This window comes from Rana temporaria, chromosome 1 (assembly GCF_905171775.1).
Source record: "Rana temporaria chromosome 1, aRanTem1.1, whole genome shotgun sequence".
NCBI classification, from domain to species: domain Eukaryota; kingdom Metazoa; phylum Chordata; class Amphibia; order Anura; family Ranidae; genus Rana; species Rana temporaria.
Genome location: NC_053489.1, coordinates 67,068,820 through 67,093,249, shown reverse-complemented (window position 1 = coordinate 67,093,249; position 24,430 = coordinate 67,068,820). Strand labels below are relative to the sequence as shown.

General features: G+C 43.8%; 1 protein-coding gene across 2 annotated transcripts in view; it reads left to right on the top strand.

Moving 5' to 3' along the window:
- HMGCS1 (3-hydroxy-3-methylglutaryl-CoA synthase 1) overlaps window positions 1-22,442 on the top strand; it is a 36,709-nt gene extending 14,267 nt beyond the window's left edge. For both annotated transcript variants that reach the window (XM_040338986.1, XM_040338992.1), the window contains exons 2-10: window positions 5,047-5,504; window positions 9,343-9,468; window positions 11,190-11,354; window positions 11,444-11,612; window positions 14,048-14,218; window positions 14,307-14,413; window positions 16,022-16,147; window positions 19,270-19,433; window positions 20,524-22,442. In XM_040338986.1, coding sequence (XP_040194920.1) covers window positions 5,057-5,504; window positions 9,343-9,468; window positions 11,190-11,354; window positions 11,444-11,612; window positions 14,048-14,218; window positions 14,307-14,413; window positions 16,022-16,147; window positions 19,270-19,433; window positions 20,524-20,610 — 1,563 coding nt within the window. In that variant the 5' untranslated portion in view covers window positions 5,047-5,056 and the 3' untranslated portion in view covers window positions 20,611-22,442. The remainder of the gene's footprint in view (window positions 1-5,046; window positions 5,505-9,342; window positions 9,469-11,189; window positions 11,355-11,443; window positions 11,613-14,047; window positions 14,219-14,306; window positions 14,414-16,021; window positions 16,148-19,269; window positions 19,434-20,523) is intronic.
- Window positions 22,443-24,430: the final 1,988 nt, after the last annotated feature.

Here is a 24,430-nt window from a genome sequence, read left to right as displayed (position 1 = left end):
GAAGTAAGCACGCCGTGGCGTGTGTATTAGTAACAATGTAAATAGAGTTGTGCAGCCTATGAACACCGTATCATGTGATCATCATCAACTCAACCCGATAGAACACCTTTGGGAAGAATTAGAGTGGCGATTGCGAGTCAGGCCTTCTCATCCACATCAGTGCCTGACCTCACAAGTGCGCTTCTGGAAGAATGGTCAAACATTCCTATAGACACACTCCTAAACCTTGTGCACAGCCTTCCCAGAAGAGTTGAAGCCGTTATCGCTACAAAGGGTGTGCCAACTCAATATTAACCCTTTCACGCCTAGCGTACACATATATGCGTCCTCGGCTTTCGGGGGTTATAGCTGCAGGCATCATCCCAGTACCGTTGTTTAGAGCTGGCGATTGGCTATCCAGACATAACAACCGATGCGGCTAAAAGCAGCTTGGTTGTTATGCCGGAGGAGCGGAAGGGGACATCCCCGCGCTTCCGCCGCCTCTCGCCACTCCGACCGGGTCTCCCGTCCCACCGGGAGACCCGATCCTCGATCCGGTGCCTCCAGTGTCCAGGCGCAGACTGAAACTAAGCCGTAAACGGATTTGATTCAGCCTGCGCAATGTAAACACGGAAATGACGTCACTTCCGGGTTTCTCAGCTGCCAATGGCGCCGGATTTAAAAGAGTACACAGTATTCGGAATCGCCGTTTTCGGCGATCTGAATACTTTGAAGTGCAAAGGAGGGATCTGTAGAGTACCTGTCAGTCACCACCTATTACTGTCACAAGGGATGTTTACATTCCTTGTGACAGCAATAAAAGTGATCAAAATGTGAAAAAAAAAAATCTATTATAAAAATAAATAAGAAAAAACATATTTTTTTTTTAAATCGCCCTCCCCGCGAGCTTGCGTAACAAAGAAAACACATACGGAAGTCGTGCCCGCATATGAAAACGGTGTTCAAATCACACATGTGAGGTATCACCGCGATGATCAGAGCAAGAGCAACAATTCTAGCACTAGATTCCTTCTCTGTAACTCTAACCTGGTAACCGTAAAAAAAAGTTTAAAGTGTCGCCTATGGAGATTTTTAGGTACCGTAGTTTGTCGCCATTCCACGAGTGCGTACAATTATAAAGCGTGACATGCTTGGTATCTATTTACTCGGCGTAACATCATCTTTCACATTATGCAAAAAAATTGGGCTAACTTTACTTTTTCATTTTTTTTTTTTTTTTAAATTCATGAAAGTTTGAAACCCCACCGCACAAATACAGTGTGACATAAAATATTGCAACAATCGCCATTTTATTCTCTAGATTCTCCGCTAAAAAAATATATATAATGTTTGGGGGTTCGAAGTAATTTTCTAGCAAAAAATACGGATTATAACTTGTAAACACCAAATGTCATAAATAGGCTTAGGCATGAAAGGGCTAAACCCTCCAGACTAAGAGCCTTTTCACATTGGGGCCGCCCGTGCGATCGTGGTAAAGAGCCGCTCATTTTAACTGCGCTTTACTGCTGTTTAAGAGACGTTTTTCGGGCACTAGTGGGGCGCTTTTAACTACCGAAAAAGAGGGTTTAAAACTTCCGTGTTGCAGCACTTCCGAAGCTCTGCCCTTTCATTGTAATGGGCAGGGGTGGTTTGGGAGCGTAGTATACAGAGCCCTCCCATACCACCCCAAAGATGTTACTTGCAGGACTTTTTCTAACGTCCCGCAAGCGCACCGCCCCAGTGTGAAAGCACTCATTGCAATGAATGGGAGGCAGTTTTCAGACGCTTTACATGCGCTATTTTTAATGCTAAAACGTCTGAAAACTGGCTGTGTGAAAGGGGTCTTATAGTGAGATGCCATTAATGTTTATGTGCATGTAAAGGCAGGCGTCCTAATACTTTGATAATATAGTGTGTATTTGACTTCTTATGGAGTTTTTTATGGACACTACTATTATACTTGATGTTTGTTTTCGTTTTATATTGTATTTATGAAAATGATTAAGAATCACATGATATTGTTGTGTTCATAGTTTGCGCAACACTCTTTTCCTTGTTTATCAATTTTACTGTGGAAACCTGTTTGATATTATTTACACATGTTTATTTTGGTTGTTCTATGGTAAAATACGTTGTTTTTTATCTTTTTGACGTGTGTATACCGTATTTATCGCGGTATGACGCGCTCCCGCGTATACCGCGCACCCCTAATGTTGCCCCCGATATTCCAGTAAAAAAAAAGTTATATGATTTTATTACTTACAGTTTTGGTGTCTTCCCAGCGTCCATCGTCCGGTCCGGCGTCCGTCTGCGGCCTCGATGGTGTCCTCCCGGCTTCTCCAGCGCGTGCCTCACGTCGAGTCCCCGCTTCCCGGGCTCAGTTCGAACGCCTCCGCCGACATATACCGAGTGCAGTACACTCAGGCCGAACCTGGCCGAATGTACCCGACTGTACTGCACTCGGTATATGTCGGCGCAGGATTTCAAATAGAGCGCGGGAAGCGGCTATCGGCGTATATCGCGCACCCACGATTTTCCCCTTATTTTAAGGGGAAAATAGTGCGCGATATACGCCGATAAATACGATGTGTGTGTGTGTAATATATATATATATATATATATATATATATATATATATATATATATATATATATATATATTTTTTTTAAATTGTGCCTACAGTCAAGCATGGTGGTGGGAGTGTCATGGTCTGGGGCTGCATGAGTGCTGCCGGCACTGGGGAGCTACAGTTTATTGATGGAACCATGAATGCCAACATGTACTGTGACATACTGGAGCAGAGCATGATCCCCTCTCTTCAGAGACTGGGCCACAGGGCAGTATTGCAACTTGATAACGACCCCAAAGAGACCTCCAAGACAACCACTGCCTTGCTAAAGAAGCTGAGGATTAAAGTGATGAACTGGCCAAGCTTGTCTCCAGACCTAAACCTTTATTGAGCATCTGTGGGGGAGTCTCAAAAAGGTGGAGGAGCGCAAGGTTTCTAATATCCACCAGCTCGGTTATGTCGTCATGGAGGAGTGGAAGAGGACTCCAGTGGCAACTTTTATTGCCAGCGGTTTAGACAATAATGGGTGTGTGGGGGAGTTATTTTGAGGGGACATCAAATTTACACTGTTAGAGCTGGTTTACACAGGTGCGACTTAGCCGCCTGACAAGTTGCGCTCTGTTCTGTACAATGGAACCGTTCTAATAGGATCGACTCAAGTCGCTCCGACTTGGAAAAAGGTTCCTGTACTACTCTGGGACGACTTCAGGGCGACTTGCATTGACTTCAATACAGAATTCATTTTGAAAGTCGCCTCTGAAGTCGTGGGCAGATCGCCTTGCCGAGTCGCTTGGCAATGGGTGCTGCCCCAGTGTGAACCGGATCTAATACAAGCTGTACACTCACTACTTTACATTGTAACAAAGTGTCATTTCTTCAGTGTTGTCACATGAAAAGATAGAATAAAATATTTACAAAAATGTGAGGGGTGTTCTCACTTTTGTGAGATCATACACACGGTATGGAAAATAATCCCCCCCCCCCCCCTTTTTTAAATCACATTTTGTTACGGTGCAGCCTGACTCCTGGCGTCATCGTGCTAATAGATTAGCTCTGGATGTGGGGGAGTGCACTTTTCCAGAGGATCGAGCAGTTAACCTGCGAATGGGTAAAATACAATTTTTGCCTGGAGTTCTTTAACCACTTCATTACTGGGCACTTAAACCCCCTTCGTGCCCAGACCAATTTTCAGCTTTTAGCGCTGACGCATTTTGAATGACAATTGCGCGATCATACAACACTGTACCCAAATTATATTTTTATTATTTTTTTTCCCACACATGGAGCTTTCTTTTGGTGGTATCTAATCACCTCTATTTTTTGCGCTATAAACATAAAAAAAAATGAAAATTTTGAAAAAAAAACACTTTTTTACTTTTTTGTTATAATATCCCAATTTTAAAAAAAATAATACATATTCTTCTACATATTTTTGTTAAAAAAAAATTGCAATAAGCGTATATTGATTGGTTTGCGCAAAAGTTATAGTGACTACAAAATAGGGGATAGATTTATGATTTTTTTTTTTTTTTTGCTAGTAATGGCTGCGATTTTTTTTTTTTTTTTGTCAGGCCTGCGATATTGCGACGGACATATCGGACACTTTTGACACAATTTTGGGACCATTCACATTTATACAGTAATCAGTGCTATAAAAATGCACTAATTACTGTATAAATGTTACTGGCAGTGAAGGGGTTAACACTAGGGGGGTGAGGAAGGGGTTAAATGTATTCCCTCATTGTGTTCTTACTGTGTGGGGAGGGGACTGACTGGGGGAGGTGACCGATGCTGTGTCCCTATGTACAAGGGACACAGATCGGTCTCCTCTATCCCTGACAGCACGTGGAGCTCTGTGTTTACACACAGAGCTCCACATCCCTGCTGTGTTACCGACAATCGCGGGTGTCTGGCGGACATCACGGCCGCCGGGCATGTTTCCCCGCTGCGCGCCCCCAGGGAATGACAACAATAGGACATCTAAAGACGTCCACTCGGCACTTGAGAGCCGCGCTGTGGACATCTTTCGTCCATAGCGCGGATCCCAAGCGGTTAAGAAGTTGCATCTCCAGCCAACTGTTTTGGATGAATTTGAACCTCTGTGGTGTTTTTTCTCAAGCTTTCTTCTGAATCTATAATGCTCCCATGGATTACCCCCACATTTTGTACAGCCTCAAGTACACCTTCAATAAACACTTTTACATCACTTCTCCACAGGCACTTGAGTCTGATTTTTCCAGTAGTGATATATAAACTGCCTCCAGGGCATCGCAGGCCATTTATAAAGCAACTTGTATGTTTGCAGCATGGCAGGAAACCAGATCCTGGAGATGGTTCTGGAAACATGGCAAGGCCCTCTGTAGACCGGCCTTAGGCGGCAATGTTGTTCCTTCAGATTCAATGTTGACTTGGCAGGGACACCTTTATGTGTCAATATAGTGATACGTTTTCTGCACTTGAAATAAACTTTTCTTTTTTTTCTCTCTCTTGTTTTCTAGCTTGAGCACCATGCCTGGATCCCTTCCTGCCACCGCTGAAGCCTCCTGGCCTAAGGATGTCGGTATTGTTGCCTTGGAGATTTACTTCCCATCTCAGTATGTTGATCAGGAGGAGCTGGAGAAGTTTGATGGGGTCAGTGCTGGAAAATACACCATCGGTTTGGGCCAGTCCAAGATGGGCTTCTGCTCAGACAGAGAGGACATTAACTCGCTGTGTCTCACTGTGGTCCAGAAGCTGATGGAGAGGAACAACCTTTCCTATGACTGCATTGGAAGATTAGAAGTGGGAACAGAGACAATCATTGACAAGTCCAAGTCGGTAAAGACTGTTCTCATGCAACTGTTTGAAGAGTCTGGAAACACAGATGTTGAAGGCATAGACACCACAAACGCATGCTATGGGGGCACTGCTGCTCTCTTCAATGCTGTCAACTGGGTGGAGTCAAGTTCATGGGACGGTGGGTGACATAACCATCCTTCAATGACTTTAGGGTGCTGGTCACCTCCATGCACAGATGATGGCTATTATTTGGTCGCATCATTATAAAATGTCAGCCTGATTATCTTAGATGGGCAGTTGTAGATGTGAGATTCTGCCTTAAAGTGGCTCACTGTAGTCTCACGGGTTATAAATGAATGACATGGAAAACAGGAACACCTAGTACATATACCGTATTTTCCGGCGTATAAGACTACTTTCTAACGCAGGGATCCTCAAACTACGGCCCTCCAGCTGTTGCGGAACTACACATCCCATGAGGCATTGTAAAACTCTGACATTCACAGACATGACTAGGCATGATGGGAATTGTAGTTCGTGAACAACTGGAGGGCCATAGTTTGAAGACCCATGTTCTAACCCCTTAAAATCTTCTTGAAAGTCGTGGGTCGTCTTATACGCCGGTAACCTAACCTTACCTTATCCTAAAGACATGCAGAATCACGGCCATACTGTACGTTTTTTCAAAAGCCGCGGCTCCTACGTCTTCTGGTCCGTGATAGGCAGAACACTCAGCTTCCCAGGAGGCACTGTGTTCAGTGTCCGCCTATCACGGAGGCCCTCTCGTCCTTGGACGAGAGGGCCTCCGTGATAGGCGAACACTGAACACCGTTCCTCCTGGGAAGCTGACTGTTCCGCCTATCACGGACCAGAAGACGTAGGTGGCGTGGCTTTTGAAAAAACGTACAGTATGGCCGTGATTCTGCATGTCTTAGGATAAGGTAAGGGCACAGCGAGGGGGGACACAGAGCGGAGCGCGAACGGGGAGAACAGCACAATGGAGGGGTAATGTAATGGGGCACAGTCTGGCATGTAATGGTGGCACCGTGAGGCGAGGCATGACTAGTAGGAAGGGGGTAGTCTTATACAGTGAGTATATCCCAAAACCAACATTTTGGCTGGAAAATTAGGGGGTCGTCTTATACGCCCAGTCGTCTTGTACGCCGGCAAATACGGTAGATTATCATTCTTGGGTGGAAACCATTGCTGCCTTTGGAAAATACGAATCGTTTGGTTATGACGATAAGATAACCCTCTTTGGGTCACTGATCCAGAACCCTGTAGACGGATAAGTCCTTCTGAGTTTCCTGATCTGCACACTTTCTCTGGTTAGCAATACAGCCAGGCAATTGGTATTGTCAGGTGATAAGTAATGGCAGCCTTGCATTTTTTCATTTAGGATAGAGTGCCTTTGCTTGGGGCAGAGTTTGTTCATCTGCTAGATTTTTACTGTTGTCCTTGTTCAGGTTGTGGAGAAACCGAAGGACTCTATTCTTCTCAAATAAAAAGAAAATGAACCCAATAGTGAACTGAAGTAGCCTGACAATACTAATTGCCGGGTTGTCTTGCTGGCCAGCAGATTAAGTATGCAGATCAGGAAACTCAGAAGTCCTTATCCTTCTACGTGTTCTGGATCAGTGACCTGAAGAGTTAAAGCAGGAGGGTTATTATCACCAAACAATTAGTATTTTAGTAGTAACAGTACAGCAGGGCATTAAAAAGCATGTATTATTCCGCTCTATAGAGTTCCACTTTGTTTGTTTTTTTTGCCAGTACCCCGGCCTGTTTTACAGATTTTTTTTTTTTAAAGGCATAGAGGTTGATTTACTAAAACTGGAGAGTGCAAAATCTGATGCAGCTGTGTATGGTAGCCAATCGGCTTTTACCTTCAACCTGTTCAGTTAGGATCCTTTTCACATGGGTGATCTGCACGGCGGGCTCCGCTTTGCTCAGCAGGTTGATCCGCTGAGCCGGCGGATGACAGGTCAGTCTCCGCTCACTGTGCAGAGACAGACCTGTCAGAGCTCCGCTGTTCTGTATGGGGAGATTGAATGAAAATGGACCGCCTGTCTGTTTTCAACCGATCCGCCAAACAGATGGAAAATGGGCTCCCCAGCCGTTTAGATTTCACAGACGGGCTCTGATAGCGGCAGGTGTCAGCGGACATGTCACCGCTGAATGTAGCATCTGATCAGGTCTGTCTGAAAGACTGACAGGCGTACCTGATCGGAAAACCCATGTGAAAGGTGATTGGTTTCTATGCACAGCTGCACCAGATTTTCCACTCTCCAGTTTTAGTAAATTAACCCATTTTTATACCTTACAAAAAAAAATACCTGAGCCCACATTGGGGCGATTTGACATGTCTAATTGCATGCCAAATCGGAGCCTATTGCCAGCAATGGCATCATCCTAATCAGTGAGAAGCCAGCTTTGAGGCGTTGCACCGATTCCCAAAAGTAGTTCCTGCACTACTTTTGGCGTGTTTTTTTCATTGATATCTGTGCAGGAACCCACACAGATGTCTGTCAAATCGCCCCCGAGGTCGGACTGAAATGGTGGTTTGCTATCATGAGTTCAGCTGAACTTGCACAATTTCAAACCAGTTCAGTGTGAACCGAGGATAATTTATTAATGCACCTACATCATTGACCCCCTTTTCACTCGGCCTTGATGTCCCTTTAACACAGGGTCTTTACACCTGGGGGGGAGGGGGGTGGTAAAGATCGGTCAATCATAGTGGCCACGTGACCGGGAGCTGTTCCCGCCGAGTTCTGATCATTGGTATGGACTGAGCGTTGTCTGACAGTTTTGTCAATGAGCTGGGAGCTTGCTCTCGACACAGAAAGCTCTGGCGTCTGTAGACGCATGTAGGTGTTAAAGCCAATCCTCTTTGCTGTCATCATACATGGGCATTTAAAAAAAGAAAACACATTAAGCTGTAGCGTTGAAGCCTGCAGAGCCTTGCAACCACAATTGGTGCATTGTGGGTGCACAGGCTCCTGCGTACTTTATTCCCAACCCCATATGGGAGGTATGGACCTTCTATTGTGGATTTGGAGGAGGTAAACGATAAACTACAAGAACAGAGAGGTCACAGCACTTTGCAGGATTTGAATCCCTCCCTCTGCAGTGACAGAGAATACTTGTAGAGATCCCTGTGAGCGCCATATTCAGCTATTCTCAGGATGCTGCATGAAAAAGCACCCGAGGATTTTAATTGGTGGGGGGAGAGGGGTTGTGTTTGGGGATGTGACCATGTTTTCATATTGCACCCTAAATATGGACGTAACATGACATCTAGTCAGAAAAGTGAAGTACGCCTTTAAATCAGAACTTGTTTATTAGCACCTTTGCAACATGAACCTGTTTTTAAATGATTTTCCTTTTTTATATAATCGGTTTTTGTAATCTAATTGACTGGTTTCTTGAATCCACTAGACTGGAGACCACTTTCACCTTTTCTCATGTCAAAGAACCACACCACGAGGCTTTACCTTGTGAAAAAAATATGTCTGAATGCTGAGTTTACCTAAAATGTATCTACAGATAACGACATTATTTTTTCTTTAGTATTGGATAAAAAAAAAATGCCCCTGTCCTTCCCGCTTCTTCTCTCCTGTTCTTCCCTTTTTTTTTTTTTTTTTTTTTTTTTGTAGTTTCTTCTCAATGGGGAGATCGTTTTTCTTCTTGCTCTAGAGACAGACAGCAAGTGAAAGGGAAGCTGGTCACTGGAACAGACTTTGCCATCCTGGTCTCCCCAACCTGTTCTGATGACAGCTCGGGGGAATGTAAACCCTTCCCTGATCAAATCAAAATTCTAAAAATAAGGTTTTTTCTTTTAATGCCATACTAACCTTGTATACGTTTTAAAATTGTGTTCATGTACATAAGATTGCGAAGACTTTGTTTTAGGGCCTTTTTTTTTTTTTTTTTTTGCATATCTTCACTTTATTGTCTTACAGAATGTTAATTCATGGAAACCAGAGGAATCTAATGTGCTCTGTTTCTTACAGGACGCTATGCGTTGGTGGTCGCTGGAGACATTGCTGTGTACGCCACAGGAAGTGCCAGGCCAACTGGTGGAGCCGGAGCTGTTGCAATGCTTGTGGGTCCAAATGCCACTCTCGTTTTAGAAAGAGGTTGGTGGTTTATGTGAAAAAAAATCTTATGTTTACAATAGAACTGAAGCAATTTTGGTGTAAGTGCTGGAAGGGGGAGAGAATATTTTTCTCAATTTATTAGGCTAGCAAACGTGAATAAAATAAACCGAACGCTATTGGTATGAATGTACAATACTGTATGCAGAGTTCATTGGTCTAGAGCACAGGTGTCAAACACAAGGCCCGCAGGCTGAATCCGGCCCTCCATGGCATTTCATGTGGCCCTCACACCTCTCCTGCAGAAGAGCCCCAGCCCTCCTCTGGTCCTACTCCAGATCCCTACTTTCTGCTTTCAAGCAATGCATCCAGCTTCTTCACAGCAGCAGCATAAGGAAAGAGGGGTGCACTGTGATGTAAGGGAGAGTGGGGGACTCAACTTCTGATGGTGGGGTGGATCTTGACATCTAATGTAAGGGAAGGGGATGCGCTGGACATCTAATCTTACAGATACAACCGGCCCTTTTGAGGGCAATCATAATGCTGATGCGGCCCACGATGAAATTGAGTTTGACACCCCTGGTCTAGGGAATGCAACATACAGGCAGTCCCTGGGTTGCAAATATCCAACTTGCATATGATTCATGCATACAAATGGAGGGAAACAGGAAGTGAGAGGAAATCTATCCCCTATGAAGGGAAATTCTCTCCTGTAAGAGTTTAATGGGAAAAGGTCTCTCCACTGATGCTTTATCGCTTTATCACCAATTATTTTTCCACAACAACCAAACATTTTCAAAATCAAATTGTCATTGGGACAGAAAGTGAGGTGAAATCTTCTGAACAGGGGCACAGACAGCAAAACAAATGTTACGGGGATGATAACCCTTCCCTATGCTATCCAAAAATCTTAATTTTTTATTTATTTTTTGACTTGTTAGGGCTCTTTCACACAGGCGGCCCGTTCAGGACCGCCCTGTCATCCGCCGGCTCAGCGGGGATCAACGGAGCGATCCCCGCTGAGCAAGCGGAGGTTCACGGGGCGGATCATTACTGATCAGCCCCATGTGAAAGGGGCCTAACACTTAAAAAAAATGTACCTGTTTTGACTTGCATACAAATTCATGCATTCCTACAGTCCCTATCTTGTTTGTAACCCGGGGACTAGCTGTATATAGTGTAGGAGTTTGTGATGTGTCAATAAATTAGAGAATTGGAATTATATTTGCGGTTTTCAGACAATTGCACTGTTTGCATTAGTGGCCTTAAAAAGATATTACATGTTTCCTTTTATTAGGGAGCCCCTAATGCCATTTTGCATGTTAATTTGACTTTAGTTCATTTCTGAACTGCTTCTCTTCCTACACAAGTTAATGGGAATCCAGAAGCAGATTGATGCAATTTAGGAGGTGAAGTGATCTGTAAGGAGCCGTTTACATGGGACCATTACACCTGTGTCCCTTGCACGGCAGTGTTTTAATGGCTCCGGGTGCCCATGTGTTTGCATCCCCTTGCTCAGTCCCATTGTTTATTGGGATGCATTCCTCACTGGCTGTGTTCGCTCCCGCTGCTGTCATTGGAGAGCTGCTGCTCTCGTGTACATCGCTGGATGGAGATCAGGGTAAGATAAGTATTAGGGGAGTTTGGACCTTTACAACCACTTAATTATGTAATGAATAGTTGTTTGTTTTCTAGTAGTTTGAAGTTCATTGAGGTTTAATAGTCAGCCTTCCAGATGGTTTACATTTTTCTCCCATGTCTAGGTGTACGTGGAACACACATGCAGCATGCTTATGACTTCTACAAGCCTGACATGGTGTCTGAATATCCTGTTGTGGATGGGAAATTATCCATCCAGTGCTATCTGAGTGCGCTGGACCGCTGCTATTCCACCTTCAGCAGGAAGATCAAAGAACAATGGCAGAAAGGTTGGTTGTTACATTGTTTCCTGCCGATGATTCCATGCCTTCCTTTCTATAGTCATTCAAGAATCTTATATCATAATTTTATTTCTCAGAGGGAAACGATCAACCATTCACCCTGGAAGATTTTGGCTTCATGATCTTTCACTCTCCATACTGCAAGCTGGTCCAGAAGTCTCTTGCACGCTTGTTGCTCAATGACTTTATTAATGAGTCCACCCCTAACACAGAGAGCGGCATATATACTGGCTTGGACTCCTTCCGGTAAGAGTTTAAGATTATAGATCGAAGTAGTCGCACCTTCTGCACAGCAAGGACTACTTTCCAGCACTTCAACTAAAACTAAAGACAGAAACCTTTATTTTGATTAGAGTTAGGGAGGGGTATAACTCTATCACTTTTTTTATCTTGTCACATGTCCTCCCATTAGGGAGATCTCCCTTCATATTTTTTTTTTCCCATAACCAAAACAGGCAGTGAGGGTATGCCTGGTTGTCACCAGAACTAGGGTTCCCATTGGAAAATTTTCTCTCTATTCCTGTTCCGGTGACGACCCAAAATTTGGAACTTCCTTTTATTTTCACTCTTGGTGAGAACGGTAAAAAGAGCGGTTGCCACAGACGGCAATAAAAATCTGAATGGTATTCCACTCCATCCAAAACGGAAAAAAATATAATTTTTCCCCCTTTTTTAGACAAGCAGATTAAGACTTTTCTTGTAGATATTTTGACAGTATAACCAAACAGGATATGTATTTTGTAGGTTCCCAGATTCCTAATTTTATAGAAGCCACAGTGTCCATATACTACACTGATGAGCAGCAAGCCTGAGATGGCTGTGTTCATTTAGAAATTAAAGACTTTATAATATTGGGCTGTGTATGTGCTATAAGCTAGTGGTTTTTGGGTGCAGAATTGGCCCATTGACTCATTGTTCCAACCACTATCCAAAAATTAGAAAGTGGAGTTCAACCCAAAAGTGCTCTGCTTCCCTCCACCCCTCTGCTGTCACATTTGGCACCTTTCAGGGGAGAGTGGATACCTATCAAACAGTTACTCGCTTCCGTTTTTAAAGGGCACCACAGTGAGCTATGTCATTTATGGCCCCTCCTCCTTCTCGAAAACGTACTTATTTACAAAGTTTTGTAACAGAAACTAATATAAGCACAAAAAATAACCCCAGTGGTGATCAAGTACCCCCGAAAAGAAAGGAATAAAGTAGGAAGTATATAATGTGCGGATAAATGCAAAATCATTGGAAAATATGTTGATGTATAATTTTTATTAAAGGCGTTTTTATAAGTATATAGAAAACTAATAAAGAATATTTAAAACAAAAAGCTCTATTTTGGGGGGGGGATTATAAATATTTAGTTTGGGTACAGCGTCGCATGACTGCGCAGTTGTCATTAAAAATGCAACAGTGCTGAAAATTGGACTGGGCAGAAAGGGGGGAAAGTGCCCAGTATTGGGGTGTTTAAGCTATACCTGAACATGCTGCAGTATTCATGCTTAGTATGTCCTGTCTGTTCTTATTCTCCGATGGCTTTAAATCACTTTTCCTGTCTTTAAGATATGCAAAATCTGCCTTGTGCCAAATATTTACAAGAGCCCACGATACTTTGAGTATGGATTACTCCAATTTTTACAGAAAAAAAAAAAATGTGCCCGCTGTACTTTTGTGGTTGCGGATCTGGGATTTGAAATTCCTGCCCTTCTCCATCAGCGCTTCAGTTTGGACCAGATCACTTTTTATGGTTGGTCAGTATCATCACTGTGACCAACACTGACCAATCAAAATGAATTTGGTCTGTGCTAGAATTGCTGGATTTCAAATCCCCGGACAGCTGGATCAGCGGCGAGGGTGCTGGCAGCTTGGCAATCATGGAGGTAACTACAGCAGGGAGGGGGGGTGTCCAGTGTTGGCTCACCTTCTCTTTTTTTTTTTTTTTACATTTCTTTCTTTTCTATTTAAAAAATGTTTTCTGCAAAGGTGAGCTAACACTTTTAAGGATAAGTTCATCTTTTGTAACATGTTACACCCTGAACACAGGTGTAACATGTTACTATTGCAGCACCCCCTCCCCTGATCCCATGCTCCCCGCACCCTCTTTCACAATGTAAAAAAAAAAAATAACGGCTAAGGATAAAATGCTTTGCAGGTAGTACAAAAAAAATAATAAATGCAAATGTGCATTCATTATATTTGTTTACAAAGGTGAACTTATCCTTTTAAACTTCTTTGTTTATTATAGTACCAGGTAGCTGCTGTCAGTGGGTTCATGTTCTGTACACTGACAGCTGTCAGCCACTAGAGGGAGCTCATTCACGTGAAGAAAACCTTTGTGTTCTAACCCTGATCATATTTACATCACGCTGCTGTTCTATGTCCTAAGTTGCCAAGAAACGTTGAATAATATTTACCTCCCAGCAGCCCAGGGCTCTGTTCAGTTGCCAATACCCACACACAGCCACCTGGGGTGACCCTGGCTCTGCCTCTGTGTTGGCCTTTGACATAGATAAAGTGTTGTGGCATTGTGGCTGAGTATCAGTAGGAGGAGCGAGCCCAGAACTGCCAACAGGATGCCGCAACACAACATTTCTTAATATATTGTGTTATAGGACAATTGGGAAAGTAGTGAAATATAGGAATGCAAGTTTGTTTTAAAGTGTGTAATTGATGTGATTTTCTTTTTCCAGGGATGTAAAGCTGGAGAACACGTACTTTGACAGAGATGTAGAGAAGGCTTTTCTGAAGGCTAGCTCTGATATGTTCAACCGTAAGACAAAGGCGTCACTGCTGGTGTCCCGGGAGAACGGAAACATGTACACACCTTCTGTGTATGGCTGCCTGGCCTCTGTGATCGCTCAGTAAGTGCCCTCTCCTCTTAGTGGTGTTAATGTGCGGTGTAAACAAATTGTTTTGTCGCTGGGTCTCACCTGCTGATGTTTGTTGCAGACATTCTCCCCAGGAGCTGGCCGGACAGAGGATCGGGGTCTTCTCATATGGCTCTGGCTTTGCTGCTACATTGTACTCTATAAGAGTTACTCAAGATGCCACGCCTGGTAAGACATTTATCCTTCTGCTGCAATTGTCTGATCGCTGTGTTTAGATACATTTATAAAAGCTAACATTTCCAAACTACCAGTGCGCATAACACTTTCCCGCTTGGCCTATAGCAGAATGATGGCTCGACGGGGGTTCCATTGTTCTGACTGGATGTTATATGAAGTCCTTCAGAACAAGCTGCTCATGGGAGCAATCGGTGGTGCGGTGTGTCGCCCGGACACACTCATCTCCAATCGCAGTAAAGAGCCTAACATGTTGACAAAGGCTCTTTAGCGCGTGATCAGCTGTGTCCAATCACAGCTGATCAGTGTAAACAGGAAGTGACGGTTGGCAGCATTCCTCTACTCGTGCTGACAGCACAAGCAAAGAGGAGAGTCGATAAGCAGCTCTCCTGATTGGGGGGAACGGACTACACTCATAGTTGGTGCATTAAGTGCCCATCAGTGCTGCATATTGGTGCCTACTCATCAATGCAGCCTTTTCAGGAGAACAATTACTCATTTGCACAATTTTATAACCAAAACTAAGAAAAGTGTTTTTGGGAGAAAAAATAAAATCTTCTGTATTTTTTCATTTGTTTAGCAAAAAAATAAAAACACCAAAAATTATAAAACTTGTTTGGGCACAACATTGCGTGGCCGCTTGATTGTCGTTCAAAGTGCGACAGTACTGAATGCTGAAAATTGTCCTACCCTCTGATGTGGTCCACAACCTCAAACCAGGAAAACGCATACCCATGCCCTGGGATGGTGGGTCGGCAACAGGTTTTCAGCCTGCCATCCCAGAGCATCGGTGTGCATGGAGCCGGAAGCGGAGGCAGCCGGAGCCGCAGAAGCCAATGCTTTCTCTGTAGCACCAGCTTCTGTCCCAGGCTGAGTGATACTAAGTGCACTTTTGTCTGGTACCTCGTCTGTCACTTCTACCTGTAGCAGGCTGGAGACCGATGCCAGAAGCTGGAAGAGGAAAAGGTCGCATGCACTGCACTTTTTGCAATGGACAACTTGGCACTTATAAAAAAGGGGTTATCACTGCACCTGCGGCTTTCTTGCAGATTAACTGAACAGAAGTCTGTGGCTCAATTTTATCCTTTTGCATTTAATGCGCTTTTTAGAAAGTGCACCACACCTGCAAGATGTAATGGAAATGTTTGGGAAAGGGCAGCTAACCCACGAGAAAGCTGTAGGTTCCCTGTGCTGAAGTGTGAAAGCAGCCTTAGGACAGTAAGGGCTCATTTACATAGAAACCCCATAGTTTGTTGTGGACATTGATTTATATTTTCAGGATAATAGGAACTTCAAAGCACGAAATGTACTCTTTTATGCTGTCTCATTCACTTTCAATCTAATATATAATGAAGATATTGGTGGTGTTCTATACCATGATTTTGGCATCATTAATAGGAAAGTGCAGAGAGTGGAGGGGCACATTGGAGACTTTTTCTAGCACTAAATGTATACACAAGATTGTCTTTTGCCTTTCAGTCTAATATTAAAATGAAAGGTGAAGGTCTTGTGTACTGATAACGATTTTTATATTAAATTGATGGGAACCAACTAAAGTTTCCCTTCAGGTAAACTGAATTGTGTTTTGTGCGTCTCCACCAGGCTCCTCTCTGGACAGACTGACATCCAGCCTGTCGGATCTGAAAGCAAGACTGGACTCCAGGAGGAACGTTTCCCCCAGCGTGTTTGCTGACAACATGAAGCTAAGAGAGGATACTCATCATTTAGGTATGGGTCTGTCGGATTTTCCAGAAGAGAATATTAGTCGTATAATAAAATGCAATTCAATTGATCCAATTTTCTTTTGGCATGAGATGACCGCTAACTTTTCTGCCTATATTTAAATCGGGGCCATCTGTTTTGTAGGTTCTCCTGGACATTGGTAGTCGGGGGGGGGGGGATAAGTGATCAGACTTGTTTAGAATATCTGCTGTGATCAATGATGATCTCTGGTACTGGCAATCCTCCTTTTCTCTCAGCACCCTCCTCTTGCCTTATACCATGGGTGCTCAACCTGTGGCTCTCCAGCTGTTGCAAAACTACAATTCCCATAATGCCTCAGCCTTTGGGAGACATGCTTGTACCTGTCAGCGGCTTGCAATGCCTCATGGGAATTGTAGTTCCGCAACAGCTGGAAAGTCACAGGTTGAGCACCCATGCCTTATACGTTTATGCAACACCCCACAGACGGCTTGGCCTGAGAGAAGTTACATTGCCTTTTTGCAAAGTCTATGGGCAGTGTATAGCAGCAGCTACTTAAGTTGAAGTTAATGAGGACCTGTCCCTCTTACAGTGGAACCTTGGATTGTGAGTAACGTGGTTAACGAGCGTTTCGCAATATGAGCAACATATTTTCTTTTAATTCTGACTTGGTTTGCTAGCAAAACGAGCAGGATTCAAGCCTCTGCGGTGTGCAGTACCGCATTTGGCCAGAGGTGCGGGGGCGCCGGAGTCATCGGGAAATACTATGTTCCCGAGGGCAGCCGAACAAGTATTTCTGAGTCTCTCCGGGGGGCCCCCCCCACACCTCTGGCCACATGCAGTATTGCATGCCATAGAAGTCAATGTGGAACAAATTGGGGAAACTCTCTGATATGTGAGTGTCTTTGGATTACAAGCATTCTCCTGGAACGTATTATGCTCGTAATCCAAGGTTCCACTGTATTTGGATTTCAGGAGTGTCAGAACAACTTTAATGTAACTGTGCTAACAGTGATTTGTTTGCACTTGTTTGTGAGAAAGTAAAAAAAAAAAAGCTGATTGGCAGTTTTGGGTTGCCCTCAGACACCTATTGCTTCCCAGTGGATTTTTTAGGCCAGGCTGTGCCTGTGCTACATGTCACCCTGTTATACCTGTGGGCTTCTGAAGGCAAGGTGCATTGCTGATTAGAACACTAGTACTATGCTAGAACACCTAGTAAAGGTGGCTGTTTTTATTTTCTTTAAAGTGGACAACTTTTTTTAAATGTTAGTGTAAGCATTTGATATCGGGATCTTAGAAGAAATGGTTATACCCCAATGTCTATGCTAAAATAAATAAGATGTGCAACAGAATCTGTATACATAGGTGTCCTATTTATAAACCTTTTAATTGGATGAGTAGCACACAGGCAGGCTGAATGACATTTTCCTGTATTTTCTGTTAGATTCTTTCCTATGGTTGTCCGCTCCCTTCTAGTGGTCAAAGTGCAGTACATTTTCTCATTGAGCTAGTAAACCGCCGGTAAAAACCCCTGCAAGACATTAGCATAATGTGCTAGTATACATCACATACTAGCACATTATGAAATGCCTTAGAATGAGGACCCGGCAGCATGCCCGGTCACTGCTGAGGGAGCTGACATGTTCCTTCTGCGTTTCTTGGGGGTTCGCTGGCTCTGGCGCTGTGAGTGGCCATGGCGTGGGAGTCCTCCGTTCCAGCATGGTGCTCTGAATTTCAGGATCGTTCCTCCAGACCTTCAGAGCGCATACACCACTGACATCAGCGGCTGCATGCAGAGCGAATATCTCTTAAACCGTGCAGGTTTAGAAGATAATAATTTTACCTACAGGTAAGCCTTCTTTTGTAGGCTTACCTGTAGGTAAAAATGACCAAGTGGGGGATACAACAGCTTTAAGAAAAGGTATACTGCATTTTGGCCATTGGGTGGAGCCGACGATCATAGGAATTAATCTGTTACAGAAAATATGGGGGAAAATTCATCCAGCCTGCCTGAATGTATGGGACGTTCACCCAAATCTTTTATAAGAGTTCAGCTATAGATTAGGTAAAACCTACTCAAAGAACGGTAATGTAATTATACACCGCTTAACCACTTGCCTACTGTGCACATACACCCCCTTCCTGCCCAGACGAGATTTTAGGTTCCGGCACTGCGTCGCTTTAACTGACAATTGCGCGGTCGTGTGACATGGCTCCCAAACAAAATTTACGTCCTTTTTTCCCCCCACAAATAGAGCTTTCTTTTGGTGGTATTTGATCGCCTGTGCGGTTTTTATTTTTTGGGCTATAAACAAAAAGAGCGTCAATTTTGAAAAAAAACACTATTTTTTTACTTTTTGCTAAAATAAATATCCAATTTTAAAAAAAATATATATATTTTTTCTCAGTTTAGGCCGATACGTATTATTCTACATATTTTTGGTAAAAAAAAAAAAAAAGTTATATTGCCTACAAAATAGGTGGATATAATGATTTTTTTTTTTTTTTTTTTTTTCGGGACTGTGACATTATAGCGGACACTTTTGACACATTTTTGGGACCATTCACATTTATACAGTGAACAGTGCTATAAATATGCATTGATTACTGTATAAATGTGACTGGCAGGGAAGGGGTTAACCACTAGGGGGTGAGGAAGGGGTTAAATGTGTATCCTGGGTGTGTTCTAACTGTAGGGGGAGGGGGTGACTGGGGGAGGTGACCGATCTGTGTCCCTATGTACAAGAGACACAGATCGGTCTCCTCTCTCCCTGACAGGACGTGGAGCTCTGTGTTTACACACAGAGCTCCACGTCCCTGCTCAGTTACTGGGCAATCGCGGGTGCCCGGCAGGCATCGCGGCCGCCGGGCAAGCGCACTGTGTTCCCAGCGACGGGTGCGCGCCCTAGAGGCTTTAAATGACAGGACGTCAATATGACGTCCTGTCGGAACAATGGAGCATTCCGCCCGCCGTCTAGTGGTTAATTTAAAAAAAATGTTATCTTCATTCTTGGACCATAGAGAGGTTCTCTTTATCTGATACAGAATACAGATAAAGGAAAAAAGAAAATCCTAGTTGTTTAATGTTTTGTATTTCTGAACGGTTTCACCCCCTGTGCTGACCCTGTTGCCATCTTTTGCCCTTGCAGCAAGCTACATACCCCAGGGCTCAGTGGATGACCTGTTTTCTGGTACATGGTACTTGGTGCGGGTGGACGAGAAGCACAGGAGGTATTACGCATGTACCTCCGCCCTGAATGATGGACCCCTGGAGGCAGCTCTAGAATCCGTCCATTCAACCAATGCTAACGAGGTAAGGGATGATGGTTGTAAAAAATATGGTGATGGTTTGAAGTGGTACTAAACCCATTGATCTAACCGTAATTCCTGGCATGCTGGGAATAACTGTCCCATTTGCTTGTCAATCAAACCATCAAATGGCTGGTGTCATAATTGATCACATGTGCAGCATCATGGCAGCTGAAGATCAAACAGAGGCAAAGATGGAAGCTTCCTTGCCTGAAAAGGATAGGAGAGTTTAGTGCCGCTTTTAAGTGATTATGCATAAAATATAATGTAGCTCTAGAGAGTTTGAGATCTTTTGTTTTAAGGCTCGTTCACACCATACATGCGTGAAAATTGATGGGAAAACCAGCAAAGATTTCACTTGCAGAGACCTCAGTTTTCATGCGTGTTTCAGTGCACTTTTATGCACGTTTGAGATCAGTTGTGTGTCCTTTTTACACCGATGTTGATGTCGAGTCAGGTTTTTTTTTTCCTGTGCATAAAACTGCATACACGTTGCAGATTCCTGCTCAGAAAAAAATCTGCACTTCTTCCCCATTTTTTTTTTTTTTTTTTTTTTTCACCTTTGCAGAACGCATGCAGAAAAACTGACATCTCTGCACCATGGTGTGACCAAGGCCCAAGGTAGCTGTATATTTCAGGCGCAGTAGAGCTCTTTGATGGCATCCATGGTTTGTTTTGGAGGTTTTCCCCCTCCCCCTCTTCTTCTTCCTTTTTTTTTTTTTTTTTTTTTCTCTTTATGAAAATCACTTCTCTTGACCTCAAAAACTGAGGTCTTGACAAAAAAAATGTAGAGGGAATAGGGAGATTGCTGACAAGTATGCTGGTTAACTGGCTGTCAGACTAAGCCAATGCCATCAATGCTCCTAGGTCGCCCAACTGGAACAAACCTGCATCTCGGGAGCTCTGCTTGCTGCATACTTATTCCAGGTCAGCAACTCAAAGTAGGGAAAGCAGAGGTGGCCAGGCACCTAGCATTTTCAGGAGCCCCCCCCCCCCCCCCATATGTTTCTCAGTGCTTGCTGCTGCTCTGTACACTGTGTATTTTTTGTGATATTTGTGTTAAACTTGCTCATGAGTTTACTTTTGTTCAACAGCTCTTCCCAAGTCCTGCTAAGAAAGTGCCAAGAATCCCCACAGCATCAGAAGCTGAGGCCATCTCTGTGAGCAACGGAGAGCACTGACCCGAACTGCGCAGAATCTACGCATTTCATAGCTGACAGCCAGCACCTTTTCCTAACAGGCTACAGAAAATAGAACGGTTATAGAGGGGGTATAAATGGCTATTGTAAATACTAAGAGAGCTTAAAGCTCGCCTGTCTGCAATTTTTTTAATAAAATTTAAAGAAGGGGGGAGAATGGATTAGATGCTTAATGTTTGTTTAGCACACAGTCGGGCTTATTTAATAATGCAATTCAAAAAGCAGAGCAACCTACCAGATTTTTCCGTGACCATTTGGAAATCGGTAGTTTCTTATTGATTGATTTTGTGGGTTATTGCCTTGCTGAAAGCCTGAAAGTATAAAGGTCAATGTAGCAAAGTGTTGCTAATCAGATCAGCCAATTAGAAATCCTCTTTTAATGGTCAGATTACGCGAAGTTGAAGAATCTGAGTGTATTGTTGCACAGATTTATTATATAAGCCCCCAATACTTTTTCTCATCTCAGACAGAGTCTGTAGATTTCCCAGTGTGCCCACTCTCTACCCTAGAGGTGGTAGCATGGATGGCCTCTGTCGTGTCATTTTAAAGCACTTTACACATTACGGTCCGCAATAGATGAACAGCAGCCATGAACTGTTTAAACGCACTTACTTTAGCAGGTCACAAACCATGTACCTCGTACAGTATACTATTTATTTTTCTCATTACTGGCTTGATGAGTTTTGTATGTACAATTGTGGAAAGTCTCCCCAGGCAGAAGCTTTGCTGATCACACTGGTGCTAAACTTTTGGGTTGCAACCCTATTTGTTTGTAAAAAAAATAATAATAATTGTAGAAAATTTAATGTAAATTTTACTTCTTATTTTGGTAAAATTTTTGTTTTGTATATGGTTTTTGTATAGAAGGACCAGTAAAACTATAGCACAAACCGATTTGTATAAATTAATCCTTTTATGAAAGAGCAACTTAAATTGGATTGTTTCATATTGGCATGAAAAGGGGTCTTTACTGCTGGGAGGACCTCCACATAGATATGAACCCCAATGTGCTGAGGCTGATGGACTGTGCTTGGCTTTTTAGCTGAGCCCACCAGTGTTACAAGCTAGGAGGAGCCCTCCTTTATTTCTATGTGGAAACCACTAGAAGGCTTACACATTTTTATTTATTTTTTTGCAATAGGAATATATGTAGAACTTGAGATGATGACTGAATTATCTTAGTTAAAAAGCCTAGATTGGTCTGTCAGCCATAACCAGGTTTGGGGAAGATCTCTCCAGTGGGTTCCAAGATTGATGTAAAGACCTAGTCAAGGCAGTAACTTAGCCCTAATACATTAATATACCAAGAAATATTATTTTTAATTGATAACCATTCAACAGATGTATCAAAATTTATGTGTGTGATGTTTCCCTTTTTTACTTTGACATTAGTTCACTTTTTTTTGTACAGTGTCATGTACAGCTGATTGTGGACTAGTTTATTAGTATTGGCCATTAAAGGACAAGTTCACCTTTGGCCGGGGATCCTCTGCCCACACCCACTGTCACAATTTCAAAAGAACGGGTGGAGCCGTGCGCGACCGCATCATTCATTCACAGATATCTGTGAATTAATGCATTACAAGTACCGGCCGCTTTTGCAGCTGACTGCTGCAAAAGCGGTAGTCCATGAACTACCAGGGCACTAATGAGCACTCTAAGTGGTTGATTAGGTCTTCCTGTCATTGTGTAACTACCTGCTTGTATGAGACATGAGCAGACAGATACACTGACAGGAGCCTGAGACTGCACCTGTGATCTGCTGATTGTGGGTGCAATGCTTTTACAGGCTCCTAAAAATATAAATAAATAAAATGAATCACGAAAAACGTGTTTTTTTAATTTACTTTACTTTTTTAGAAGGGTGTCTCTAAATGAATTTTGACAGGAAATCAGTCGTGTGCCGTACACAAAACGTCTGACGTGGTTTTTAGTAGCTCTTTTATATAAGGCAATCATGTGTTTACTGGTCCTTTACCCGTACCTATTACCTGAGCTTGGTCATGGCAGCCGTTTTGTTGGCTGAAGCCATAGTCCTAAGAATGCAGCTTGCTAGTCAATAGGAATCGGTATCCTCTTTGTGGCATGGTTCACAGCGACTTTGCTTGCATTCTCAGATATGGTGCTTGGCGCACAATAGGGTTGCCTGTAGTTTGCTGAGGTAAATGGTAAGGTTTCAAAAGAAAATATCACATAAAGAAGCATATGATCTTCTATTTAACAACCGCATATTGGTATGTATGGATTGATGGTTTCAGAAGGCAGTTCCCAGCACTGCATGGAAAAATCTAAATTGCTACAGAGAATCTCCCACTATACTGAGGTTCTGTCTCTTGATTTTATTAATGTACATAGCACTATCGCTCTTTTACCTTCTTAACAAAGAGCGTTTTGTGTTCCTGCCTCAGATAACGCACAATACGTAACCCTACAATGCTCAGACATGGCCGTTTTACAAGGATGCATATAATATAAAAAAGTCTTTCTATTGTGGAAGGAAACTAGAGCCCTTGGGGGAAACTCATTCATGGAAATAATGTCCTTTTCGAGAGCTGAACTGTTGGCCCCGGTTCTGCAAGGCAAGAATGCAAACCACCATGTTCTTAAAATAGACTTCCAATGAAAAAGGTGGAACTACGAGGAAGCCAGGTTATGAGTTGGACCTTCTTTATTAGCCCCATTCCATACTCTGCCTCTCTAAATATAAACCATCCAGCCTTGCCAGCTTCTCATGTAAGCTGTACAGTTGGGGTCCTATAATACGGGCGGTCCACCCGATAGTCTCCGCTTTGCACAGTGGGGGATCGATCCGCTGATCCCCGCTAAGCAGACGGATGACAGGTTCCGTCTCCACTCACTGTATAGAGATGGACCTGTCGGAGCCCCGCTCTCCACCTGTCGGAGCCCCGCTCTCCACCTGTCGGAGCCCCGCTCTCCACCTGTCGGAGCCCCGCTCTCCACCTGTCGGAGCCCCGCTCTCCACCTGTCGGAGCCCCGCTCTCCTATTTGGAGAGATCGGATGAAAACGGACTGCCTGTCCATTTACATCCAAACCGATACTCCAGACGGATGGAATATAGGGTCACCATCCGTGTGGATTTCACAAACGGGATCGAATATCAGCGGACATGTCCCTGCTGACATCCGCCGCTCTATAGAGGTGAATGGAGTGTCCGATCAGGTCCGCCTGAAAAACTGACAGCCTGTGTAAAAGGGGCCTTGGAGCTGTAAATAATCTTTAGGGACACAGGTCATCTGATGAGGGGGGCTGCAAGTGCTTGGCATAAAATGTTTAGATCACTGTGAGTACTGGCATGGATGTTGGTCAGATTTATCATTTGATCACTCGTTTGCTTATTCAGAGTTCTTTAAAGCGGATCTCCACCCTAAAGTAAAGTCGCGCTGATCGGCACCCTCCCCCCCCCCCCCTCCGGTGTCACATTTGACATCTTTCAGGGGGGAGGGGGGTGCAGATACCTGTCTTAAAGACAGGTATTTGCACCCACTTCCGGCCACACGTCACGGGCAAAAGACGGGTTTTTCCTGACTTCCCGTCTGTCCCCCGTTGTGTGCTGGGAACACTCGGCTCCCAGCACACAGCGTGTGAGCCAATCAGCGGGCGCAGCGCGACTCGCGCATGCGCCGTAGGGAACCGGGCAGTGAAGCCAGAGTGCTTCACTTCCTGGTTCCCTCACCGTGGATGGAGGGGGGAGCAGCAGGGTGACGAGCGATCGCTCGCCCTCTGCTGCGGACGGCGCTGGACTCCAGGACAGGTAAGTATCCTAATATTAAAAGTCAGCAG